The 13,070-nt window shown below is 33.6% G+C and overlaps 1 protein-coding gene across 2 annotated transcripts; it reads right to left on the bottom strand.

The window, feature by feature from the left end:
- Positions 1-285: 285 nt before the first annotated feature.
- Positions 286-12,650, bottom strand: LOC110182008 (uncharacterized). Of its 2 annotated transcripts, XM_086836275.1 has the most exons (3): positions 12,491-12,650; positions 11,589-11,860; positions 286-353 (listed from the first exon to the last, which is right to left on the bottom strand). In XM_086836275.1, exons 1-3 carry the CDS (start codon positions 12,518-12,520, stop codon positions 344-346), a joined length of 312 nt encoding a protein of 103 aa, XP_086692401.1. In that variant the 5' UTR covers positions 12,521-12,650; the 3' UTR covers positions 286-343. The 2 variants fall into 2 exon arrangements, with proteins under 2 accessions (XP_086692401.1, XP_086692399.1); XM_086836273.1 differs by lacking the exons at positions 11,589-11,860; positions 12,491-12,650 and adding an exon at positions 6,198-6,785.
- Positions 12,651-13,070: the final 420 nt, after the last annotated feature.

The raw sequence follows: 13,070 nt of genomic DNA, 5'->3' as shown, positions 1-13,070 counted from the left end.
AAAGGGAATAACCAAATGGTTAACTCTACCTACCCTTATTTATATATAATATATTTTTTATTATATATATGTTATATATTTATTGCAGCTAAAATTGCATTGGTTTTTGAGTCGTAAAGCCGGCAATAAAGTTTAGCAAGTAAAAAAACGTATATCAGAATCGCATTAAACTGCATTAATCTTGTCAGGATGGTAAATACCTGATGTAATGTGCATGTTTTTTGGGTTTTATGTACGTGCGCACATATATATTTATATATATATATATATTTTCATTCGCCGCCCTTTGTTTTTCTTATTTTTCCTGCTTAACGACAGGTTCGTAAAAAATGTTTGGTTGTACTCACGTATCGCTGCAACGAGAAGGGAAAAAGAAAACAGAAATCCAGTTAAAACAAAATGATAAATAAAAGGAGAAAATCAATATTAAAGTATATGGCAGATTTATCATGTCCTTATAATGTAATATATGTTTTTAAAATTTATAATAGCATAAACATGGCTTACTACGACTTAAAGATTATAAAATAACCTTGTGAAATACATAAGTATATGCTTAAAATCAAGTAATTTATTATTTTCTTAGTATTTTACAATTTCTTTATGTTTCTTCAAACAAAATACATTCACTTTTTCTTTTTCTTAGGCTAATTGGAACAGCTATTGAATACACTTCATCTCCTAACTAACTTGGTTAATAGACTGTAAAAAGGTGACAAATATTACCAAAAGTTCCTAGACAAGTATATGTTCTCAAACTCAAACATTGTTGAAAAATATTCTAGCATTTTGGGGGAAATTTTCTTAAAGGACGCAGAAAAGCAGGACAAAAAAATAAGAAATAAAATAAAAGCCCGTTGGCAAAGCACGGAACAAGGAAAATATTAATACCCTTAAATTCACTGCGATTGAGAGGTTCATAACGAAGTATCTAGAAGTTGGTTGAAAATTATTTAAAATATAATTTTAGTATAAAAATATATTGTGAAGTGTTGCAGCTTAATATAACATTAATATAAATATTCAGACTAAAATCAATTACAACAAAAAGTAGTTGAAAAAATTCATCAAAACCTGTTTAAATTATATATTTTAATAATTTATTTTAAACTGAAAGGTTATACATTTATTTCAGATTGTTGTTTTTATAAATAACATTTATATTTATTTTCTGGTCTATTCTGTATGCGTTCCCTTTAAATGTAGTCCCCCGAATGTGTTGAGTTTCTTTCTAGGAACACACACCCAGTGTTTCACTAAAAAATGGGACTAGAACTGGGTTTGGAAATAAATCAATACACTGGAAATATTAATTTTTTAAGGAACATAAAAATATTAAAAAATTGTTTGATTTATGCAACCTTTATTTTGTGCGTATACGTAATATTTTGCAATTCTAGTTCAGAAGACAATCGCAGAGGGTTGATTTATACGTAATATTGCGTATACGTAATATTTTCCAACTATAGATCAAAAGGCAAGTGCAGAGGGTTGATTTATACGTTATATTGCGTATACGTAATATTTTCCAACTCTAGATCAAAAGGCAAGTGCAGAGGGTTGATTTATACGTAATATTGCGTATACGTAATATTTTCCAACTCTAGATCAAAAGGCAAGTGCAGAGGGTTGATTTATACAGACAAAGATTGTTAAATTACAGTGTTTTATAGAACTTAAACTTGAGAATTTATATTGCTAGCTGAGAAGGAAATAATTTTGAATACATTTTTCTATAAATTGATGCCAACTTTTTAATGTGTTCAAATGGAGCTAGGTCATTTTCACTCTTATTTCTCCCAGTGCTGGGCGTGTGTGCGTGTATAATAAGCATAACAGCTTGGCGCAACCTTGCTTTAGCTCCCCACTAAAGCGACGCTGCAGGCATCACATATTTTTGCAAGCCACTAAAATGCGCGATTCAGAGCGACGCAAAATACACAAAAGCAAAAAACTTCACAAAAAAGCCCCAGCGAGTGGGAGATATAAAAAGACAAGAAAAAACTTCGCAGATACACACACCCACACACAACAGGCAGAAACACATAGATACAAATGTCGAGCCGCACGCGAATGCAAGTGAAGTATTCTAACTATTTTTATGCTCTCATCAAGGTAGCCTTAACTTTGTAAAGGAATTAAAGTTTAAAATCAATTTTTTAGTAAATATACAATTGATAATACTAATTGGAAATATTATTTTAAAGATGGAATATAAATATATTCAGGGAAACTTTTGCAAACTTTAAAGTAAATATTATGTTGATGGATTTTGTCTTAAAATTGTAATTTTAAATTCTTCATTTTGTGTTATTTTAAAGATTTTAAATACTATATATAATAAATTTAATAAGAATCCCTAAAATTGAGTCGAAATACAGCCAACATATATTATTTAAATACAAACTATGACTAGAAATTGTGGAAAAATTAACTTTAAGGGGACGTTTTAAACAATTTCAAAGCTTGCAGAACGGAAATTCTTTGCCTACTTCTGTGGCATTTTCCCCAGATTTGAAATTTTGTTTTCCCCCCTTTTTTTGTTTTCCGGTAAAGTAAAGGATTTCAGGGCATGCAGGGTGCAGTAGCAGCAGTTGAAGCCGCCACAGAAAATCCCAGAGGGTCGTCAAGCTTGAGCTTCAGCTCCCAAACAGATGCTAAAATTTTTGCTAGCATTAAAGCCGAGTTGCAACTTTTTGACAGCCGGGGGAAAAACAAGGGAAAAACGACAGAAAAAAATATAGAGAAGGTGGGGAAAAGCTGCAGACACACACAGGCACATACACATCACTTGTGTGTGCAACGGAAAAAACTTACTGTACTTGGGCAATGTTTTATGAGTTTCTGTGGCATGTCAAAGGGGATCCCCAAAGATGCTAGATGAGTGCCACTCTCCTTTGGGCATTTACTTAAATGTTTATTCATATTTCATTTGTTATCTTTGGCCAGGTCAAAGGTCACCCAAAACTTCACTCAACATATCATTTTTTGTTTTTGGTTTGGTAGGTTTGAGCTGAAGTCAGGTTTAAATTGAATATATAGATATAGGAGAGCTAGTGAAAGAACATCTTAAATAAATTGGAAATATATTTTTATGTTATATTATGTAGTAAATAAATCATTAAACTTATCAAATCTTTAAAAAATGCATCTAAAAGTATAACATTTTATAGGGAAACTCACTTTGAAAATATTGTATCTTAGTTTAGGGAGCGTTTTAATAATATTTCAATAAGTGTAAAGCTAAAATTCTATATTTAATTATTCTATTTAATATCAAAGTTTAATCTTCCTTTTAACTGTTAAGATATGGTATATATATTACATATATTGGAATGCATTTGGCATCGAGCCATCCTTCATGAGAGCGAAAGCTGCGAGACCTGCTTGATTTACTGCACAATTAACTGAGTTGAAATGTAACCAAAAATTGTAAATATTTGCAGCCCCTCAAGGCCGGCAAGAAGTGAAGGGTTGTGGGTCAGGGGAATGGGGTTGGCTCTTCAACAACAGCAGGTGGGTCGATCCAGGTAATGGCTGACACCTCCATCAAAAGGATAAAAAGCCAACGTACTTCATTAATTTTAATTAAGCGCCCACAGCATGACAAAAACGTGAGACCAAAAAAGGCGAGACCAAAGGACGACAACGGCAGCAAAAGCAACAGCAGCAACCAGCAACAAGATGGAAAAGGGATGCTGGATGTGGGTGAAACAGCGGGTGATGGGAGTCGAAATAGGAACGTCAAGGACACTCGCAGAGAGCGGAACATTTAATATAAAATTTACAAAACTTTTGAGTGATTTTGAATTCATAAATACAAAAGATATATAATATTTTACAACTATTATTATAATAATTAAATATATTTAATATGATATATTATTCCAATCTATTTACGAAAGCATATAGCTGATATAGCAACAAACGTAAAATGTTTGTAAATAAAAATTTTAAATGTTCCAGTCTTAAAACATATTTTAATCTAATTTGAGATAAAGCCATTCTCGTAATATTAAAATATTGGAGTGGGCTCTCCCTCTCTCTCTCCCTTTCTCTCTCCCTCTTTATATCTAACTACTTCGGTAGGCCAGCCTCTCCCTGTGTGTAGCTCTAATGATCGCTCTGGAGAAAGCTCTTTCTCTCCCGCTCTCGCTCTCACTTTCTCTGCTCTCTTTGCTTGGAGAGTATAAATACAGGCACTCCAGGCGCGCTACCCTCAGTCTGTTCGCGGCCTCCCCGCTGTTAACATCTATGGTGATTAGTGACTGTGATAGTGATTACTCTTCGATCCCTAAAAGATGTGATCACCTGATCTATGTAATATGTTTGCTACATTATTTATACCTTTGCATGTTAATACAATTTCAATCAGAAGCTTGTAATGCAGTGAAGGAGTCGTTTCCGACCCTATGTATCATATATATTCTTGATCAGCATCGAAAGCCGAGTCGATCTGGCTATGTTTTGAGGAAAACTTATTTTTTTAATTTTTTTCTAACTTTATAAGTGGTTACATCGTTAAAATTTTAGAAAAAAAAGTCAAAAAAATTAATTTTTATAAAATGTTAAATTGAGGAGGCAGATTTATTAGCATAATAATAACTAGCATTGGACAGCTTTCCGAATTGAAATTAACGATTTTTTGGCTTAGTTATGAGATTTTGAAAACCCTGTTTTAGCCAAAAAAATTAGCATATAAACATATCCATTTAATATACTAATATTTAAGGTAACACTTTAAATACATAGAAGTATTCCAAACAATCTCTTAATAATCCCCAAAATAAACCTTATCTGCTGCTGCATATTTTACAAGTATCTATATTTAAATTTTTGCAAAATTTAACGCCCATTTGCTGGTTTCGTTTTATTTTATTTTTGACTTGGAACCGAGATACATTTCTGGGAATATGAAAACACTTTTCCGCGCTCTCAAATATCCCGTTTTAGCTCTCGACAGACAGCCAGACATCCTTTTTTTTTGTATTCCGGTTTCACGGCAATTTTTAGTTTCAGTCTTTTGCCTTATAAATTTATAAACATGCAGCAGACTTCCGCTGCCAGCATCCATTTCGACTTTTTGGCCAAAAAGCAACCGCAAGACTTGAGATATTTCCAACTTGCCTGCGGCCCCATTTTGTAGGCTATGATGGCATAATAAAGGTGTTTTTTTTTGGGCAAAGTTAAACCCATTCAAGTCGGGGATATAATACATACATCCACGTGCAATCGACATTATCGGCTGAGGGTCGAACGGCAGAGAGTAGACCAACAGGTGATGGGATGGGGGAGCATTACGGATGAATGAAACCCTATGGCAACAGCAATTGAATGGAACAACCTATGTGTGTACACATAAATGCAATTCCAAGTTCACCATCAGTTTTCAATTAAATGGTTTTTGGCAGAAAAGTTAACACAAAATTCACCAGCGAATTGTCGAGGATAAAGTGGAAAATGGAAGCCAAATTGGGGATAGAAGTTAAAGTTGAATTAAATTCAGATGTAAAATTAAATACAAGCTTAAAAATATGTTCAGGTTCATAAAGCATAGACATAATATATTATATATACCTAAAAATAAAGGGAACTATTTCTTTTTATGGGTTCATACTTTTAACACCTTTAAGAGGTATCCAAAATTATGCCTATAAATAATAAATCGTGACGAAAAACTACAAACTTGCTCTGAACTTGTCTCATAAAAAGTTGTATTGCACTTTAAGACACATACAATATTGTATTGTTTGTTTGTTAATCATTTAAAATGATATTAATTACATGAGGAATTTCTGGAGCACCCTAGATAAGAAGAATTTATTAATTTCCTATTATGTTCTCAGAGAACTGTATTTCCAGCAAGCCAAAGAATTTGTACAATTAAATGAAATGCCCGAAAAAATAATAGTATATTGTTTATAATATTAAATAGTGATTTCTACACACAATTTTTAAAATTGAAGATTGCCTTAGTGGTATATACTAATCCCAACATTGACTATTTCCCTATAGAAACTATATTTCCTATATATTTTTGCCCGCGAAACCATAATTCCCAGAAATCCTCCCCGTCCCAGAAGAAGCCCCAAAAGCAACACCTAATCGAATTATGGCCAGTGAGCGCATAAATCGGATGAAATGAAATAGTGGGGAAGACGTGAATGTGGGTGGTGGCGCCTATAGTCACAACTCACTAATCCAACATTTCGATATCGTCATCGCTCTCCTCCTCGCCATCCTCATCCATTTCACCGTCCTCGTCATCGTAGAAACGGGCCTCATCGGCGGCATTCGATCCACCGAATCTCTCCTTGCTCCTCTCCCGGCTTCGACTTGGTTGCCCATTGCTGGCATTGCTATGAAGGCGACTCCGCGATGTTGCTGGAGAGTCACCGGCGGCGGAGGAGCCCCGATTCCTGCGATTCCGAGTGGATTGCACGGGCAGACCCACACCCTGCTCCAGCTCGTCATCCTCCTCGTCGCTCTCAATCTCGATCTCGTCAAGATCCCGCTGGCTAATGCTTCGTTCCGGCATTTCTCTTCAACACTCGAAAAAAAAGTTATGATGGCAGTAAATCCAAGTTGTAAGTCACTCGCCACGATCTGTGATCTGCGCTATATTTTTGTTTATTTTTATTTTATCTTGTCGCGAATGTTGCGAATTTATTCAAAAGTTATTCGACTTGCACCGAACGCACTCAAAATTGCAATTGGCGATGAAAGCGGGCTGAACAATTGGCAGCCGACGGAGAAGAGACTTGCTGGGGCTTCCCACATATCGCGAGACCTTAGACAGAGGTGCCTGGCCAGGTGGCTAATGGCTAATTCAATTAGGGCCTGCCACTAGTTAAAACGGCAATAGCAAGGAGAACGACTCAAAATGGTAGAAAGACAAAGTATCGACTTTGTAAGTACCTATAACATAGAAAAGCATAAGCACTGTGGTTTATAAATTCCTTACAAAGGAGTCCAATCGTCTGGTACCCAATATTGCATAGCAAAAAAAAACGCTTTGTTGCATACTTTTAGGCACCTTTTAAGGAGATTTTTTAAGCCATAGATAGTTTTGCTTTTTATATTAATAGGTAAATTTTAAAGTATAGTGTTTTTTGTATAGTTATAATAAAAGAAACCATTATTTACAATTAGGAAACAAAACAAATACTATCATTCAAAGAAAAACCTTTTGAAATAGTGGCTAGAAAACTAACTTTTTATCTGTGCTAGAAAAAAGATCACTAAAGTTTTGAATTTCCATAAAGAAATGTTTAAAAAATATGCTTCTAATTAGTACATCGTAAAATCAAAATAATTAACCTTAAATTTTTAAAGGCTTTGAAATTATAGTCCCAGAAAATAAATATTTAAATCTACAAAGTCCCAAAAAAAATATAAATTTTAAATAAGATAATAATATAGGCTTCAAAAAAAGTATCCTTCTAATAAAAAGGTTACAGGGTATATCGCAAACAGCCAAAGCGATGGTCACTCCCAAGAACACATTGTCCGCTCTGTCCGTACTGTCCGTTCTTGTCCGCTCGGCTCGTTCTGGCCACTTTTCTCCATTCGAAAGCAAAGCAAATAATGTGGAAATGGGTCAGCGATTTTCGGGGGCGACATTGTGTCGATAGATAGATAGAAAGGAAGGAAGGAAGGTAGGAAGGAAGCCCTTCGCACGTGCTGCTCACCTTTGTTAAATGCGAAGGTAGGGGAATAAAGGTGACATCCGAATTCGCCACGTTCACAGGAAATGCCTGGCTGAGGCTGAATTGAATTGATGTAATCAAGTTCTCCTATTACTTAAATTGTGATTAAAACTATTTGCTGTGCTGGCTGCTAAACAGATTGATTGGTCATTTGATGCTGTGATTACGCATTTTCAAACAGCTTAGTAATTGGTAAGGATTAGATAAGCTTTTGGGTAAATTAATGATTAAATGTAATTCTATTAAAACGAGAAAATAATTTATATTTAAATGAATAAAATTTAAATTAATTGAGAGTTAATAATTCATATTTAAACGAATTAAATTGAAAGAAAAAATGTGTTTAATATATTTATAAGTGTAAATGGAAGGTTTGATGTATTTGTGGTGCTTGCAATTGAAAATTAATGCTGCAACTATGGACTTTAATAAACAATAAGGTTTCATATTAAAAAGTAATTAAAAACCACAAATGCGCAATTAAAGAATCAGTATGAAACATATCCCAAAAGAAATTAATCCAATTGAATAAAGTGAATTGAATCTTTATATAGAAAGTTGATAAAAAGAAGGCTTAATATGGGTTACTGTTCGATTTATTAATCAACGATATTTATTTTTAGTTTTTCTATATATAATTTGTATTGTGCGCAGTGCTTAACTCGGTATTAGTTCCGTGTTTCAGCATTATTCTATTGATTTTCGAAGCTCGCGAGTCTTTGTTTGGGTCTTTCTTTTAGCCACTTACATTATTAGCCAGCAACAGTGAAATTATTAACAATTATTGGCCCGACTGCTTCCGCTAATTTCCCCCACCCTGCTGCTGCTACTGTTTCATTTATTTCTTCCTCCCAGAAAACCATAAAAAATTTAAATGAGCAAAACCCGCAACGAGCCCGATTTAATGAGCCATTTCAATGCCACGGAGCCTCTGCCTCGAGAATTGTTAGCCATCATCATCGGTGATGACGGTTTCAAGCCAGGCGGGGAATATCAAAATATGTTACGCATCTTCATTTCAATTCATTTATTTTTTATTTTTATATTTTCAAATCATTTCCTTTTTAATGAAAACAGTGATATAAAAACGAAACCGATATGAACAGGGGATTTAAGCCGTTAGCAGCCTTTTATATCTCATTAAAAATATCTTTGTTATAAGATGTTTCTTAACAAAAAACATTTTTAAAGTTAAGGAACCAAAGTTCTCCTGAAACAAATATATGGAAAATAAAATGTAGGCCTTCTTTAATTGAATTTCAATTGAGAAGCTTTTGGAAATAAATTAAGTAAATTTAAAAGTTCAAAAACTGAATGACATCCTACAAAAATACTTTACAAATAAATAATATGCTTCTTAGGGTTTCTTTCTATAGAATTTGTATTGCCAGTTCTTTAATCATACTTTAAATGGAATTGGAAAAATACCTAAATGAACTATTCATATTTAATTAAAATTTAGTCCTATATGAATTTCTTTTCAAAATTTTAATACAATCATAATCATAATCAAAATCATTTGATAAACATATGAAGTTATAAGATAGTAACGTTTCTTTCGAGTAAGTAATATGTATCTAAAACCCCTCCTAAATTCCTTACTCAGTTTAAAAACTGTTAAAACCTGAAACTGCAATAAATCTCTCTGCAAGACAGATTGCTTGTTAAGTTAAGACTCTGATTACCCCAAATTGTACTATAAATATATATATATACAAACATTTAATGACCTCAAAAAATGCTCCTCTTAATGGCAATTAATCTTCTCCTTTGACAATGTTTTGCCAAAGTTCCGATAGGGAGACCCCCCAGGGAGTGGGGTTAATTATTTGAATGCACAATATATATATATTTCTATAAAGAAGTCGTTGCACTAATGTCCATTTTTAGTTTTAATTACGCTGCCAGACGAGTGACGAATGCCGGCTAGCGACAAGCAAATAATAATGGACGAATGTCAATGCCAAGGGCGAGCGAAACTTGTGCCGGTAACTGTGACGAAAACAGCAAGAGACGATGGTCAGTGAAGCAATAAAAAGAAATACAAAAAATAAACAAAAAATAATAATAAAACACTGCCACGAGCAAGACACCAAGCAACAGCGAAAAAAAAATAAAACCAAAAAAGGTGTCAACCGAGACAGCCTTCAATAAAAAATCTCTAGCCAAACAAATAAAGAGTATGCGGAAGAAGCGAGAGAAATAGCTTTAACGACAGCGAAGTCAAGATGCTCTTTAAGGTAGAGAAATAGGTTTAAAACCTCTTGAAAATAATTTAAAAAAAAAATAAAATAATAAAATGGTCGCTGGAATAGTTTAGTTATGTAGTCAAGGAAATAATATGCACTTAAATGCACTCTTTTAATATATTAAATTTAGAGAGAGGGCTACAAACCTTAAAAAAAAAATATGAAAAATGCTATAATTTCGTTACTCATATTATATTATATGAAAATTACAAGTAGTATATAATTTTTGATGATGTCCAAATTCCTAGGCCGATATCAGTAAGCCAAATCTGTGTGTTTTTGGCCAGAATTGGAACCCAAACGACCAAGTCAACGAACAGTACTGCCATTCGAGGTGGCTCCCCCCAAATACAGAATAAATAAACTATAAATATAAATCCGCGCTGGCAGCCAAAAGAGGTAGCACACACAGAAAATAAAGCGGTAACAATGGCAATAATCATAGTTAAGGCAGTCGTGTGTTAAGCGCCAATAGAAATGCGAAACAATTAAGCCAAATAAGAGTCAAAGCAAATAAGCTCAGCCTCAAACACAAAAACAAAAGAAAACCAGCAAACCGACAAACAAAACACTCGTAAAATGCAGCAACAAAAAAAAACACAGCTACAAAAATTGGTAAATAAAAAGAAAGGTAAATAAACACGCATAACGATTCTTTGATAAGAGCTAAGAAGACAGTGCCGGCAAGGAGTGTAGGCCATAAAAAATCGACACAAAACTTTGAACGTAATGGAGGTCATTTAGAGATTATTTAGTATAAGTTATATTTTCCTGAACAGGAAATCAAGTATGAAAGAAGGAACTTAGATTCTTAATAATTAAAATTATATTTAATTAAAAGCCCCAACTAGTTTCTAGCTAAGAGAACGTATAGATTTATCATCATATGCGGGGCGCCCGCATTCTTATCAAACTGAAAATGTTTCGCACTTATCAGACCCCAAAAGCAAACACTACTATATATTTTTTTTTAACTAGCGTTAGACAAGACAAATTATTACAGATGCCAAGGCGTGTTGGAGACACTTGAAGTATTACAAAACAAAATTACATTTGAAGTTCAAGTACTCGAAAGTAAGAGGTTTTAATGAAAACATTAAGTTTTATGTATTCAAAAGTAATCAAAACCTTCATCTATTTCCTATGGATTTTGTTTTTAGTATTTTAAATCGAGTATGCAGATTTATTAAACTATTAAATACTAACATAAGAAAGCTTTCCGAATTAAAATTAACGATTTTTTGGCTGAGTTATGAGTTTTTAAACTTTAAATGGTCCTTTATAAATCTCGATAAATATTAGTCAAACAATGCGATAATAATAAGCTTAATTATGATCCATTCTCTGTTCGTACCAATAATTTTATTGAAAACTGCAAGGGTATATTAGCTTCGGCCTCCTAAAAGAAGTTTCATATCCCGTTTTGTATCAAATCAACAACAAATTAAGCTTTAAAACGATTTCAATAAGTTCGCAACCTTTTCATCCTTCTCTTTCGCTCTCAATTAGCAAGTGATATGCAAGCAAGTTCACGGCCACGATCACATCGATGACACTCCCTCTCCCCTACTCTCTTTCTCTTGGTATTTATCTTACTTCCTTTCTCTTTTTTTTCGCTTGACTGACTCACCTGAAACTGTGTCGCCGAAGCTTCTCCTGCTGCTGTTGCTCCTCTGCTGGCTTCGACAGCGCCTCAGCGTAGGTGTCGACGGTGGCCGCAACCTCTGACGTCACCGGGCGGTAAATCAAAGGCTTCACATTGCGTTCAAAATCGTCCAGAAAAACGACATCATGAACGGGAATAATGCGATGATCGCTCACGTTGAAGTGCAGATCCCGAAAAGGACCGTTAAATAGGCAGCGAAGCGGTGAGGTCACCAGCACAGCGTCCTCAGAAGGTAACTGTAAAGATATAGTAAAGATATAATCAAGATATTGGATATATATATACCAACTCAAACACATAATTTGTGTTATATGTATTTATTATTTACATTATAAATTAACAATCATTTTATTTTACTCAGTTTCACGCTTAACAAATAAAATGAATGTTTCAAGCGTGAAAAAAATGGATAAAAAATAAGTAACAATAAAATCCTATATTTAGGTTAAAATGATGAATCAAAAATGTTTGCACAAAACAAACAGTGAGAGGAACTCGCTAATTATCACATAATATTTAAGCATACCCCAGGTCATGCTAATTATCAGCGCTGCTGGTAAATACACCCAAATGATGGAATTTTTATCATTTTCATATTTTTTTTGCATTATCTTTTTACATTTTAAAGATGATAAGTATATTATTATATCACAGATAAGAAAGCTTTAAATAAAAGAAATATTAAGAGAAAGATGTGATGAAGATGTGATTTGAACTCATGAAATTAATTAAAACCTAGAGACATGTGTTAAAACAACTTGAAACTTAACTTTACTTGAAACAAGTTAAAACTTGTTAGCACAAATTAAAAATCATAACTCTTTAAAACTTAAAAAATATATAGATTAATTTGATTAATATTTCACCTTGATTTTGCCATTGGTAGCTGAGAACATTTGAGGTGTTTTGCGGTTGAGATTTGATCGATTTTAAAGATAGTAATAATACCAATAAAATGCGAAGAAGCGAAAGGCAAATTAAATAAAATGCACCGTACGCATGCACACATTAAAACGAACGAAAAAGCACACGGACACAGCACACGTGCGTGCGCGGTTGTGTGTATGTATGTAGAACGGACAAGAAGAAGACGAAACTTTCGACACGCGTTGGGCTGGATTTTGTATTTTCTTTTCTCACTTCTAATTTTCTTTACTATTTTTCACTGCAGCTGTACTTTGATTTCTTTACTACATTTTTTCCCATTGTTATTAATTTATTCAACATTTTAATGCCGCTTCTGCTTTAATTCGCCAAATTTTCGCTCTATTTTTTCATTTCATTGATATTATTACGGTACTTTCTTTTACTTCATTTGCAGAGCACTTGCTTGGACTGTTTTTTCCAATTGAGACACAAAAACACACGCACAGGCTAACAAATATATAACTAAAGCACGAACGTCACTTGCACAATTTAAAATAACAACAAATTAAGCTGCGTCTG

This window comes from Drosophila serrata, unplaced genomic scaffold (assembly GCF_035046125.1).
Source record: "Drosophila serrata isolate PLE 108 unplaced genomic scaffold, ASM3504612v1 contig_276, whole genome shotgun sequence".
Lineage (NCBI taxonomy): Eukaryota > Metazoa > Arthropoda > Insecta > Diptera > Drosophilidae > Drosophila > Drosophila serrata.
The sequence above is the reverse complement of the archived record's forward strand: the minus strand, read 5'-3'. Positions and strand labels throughout refer to the sequence as shown.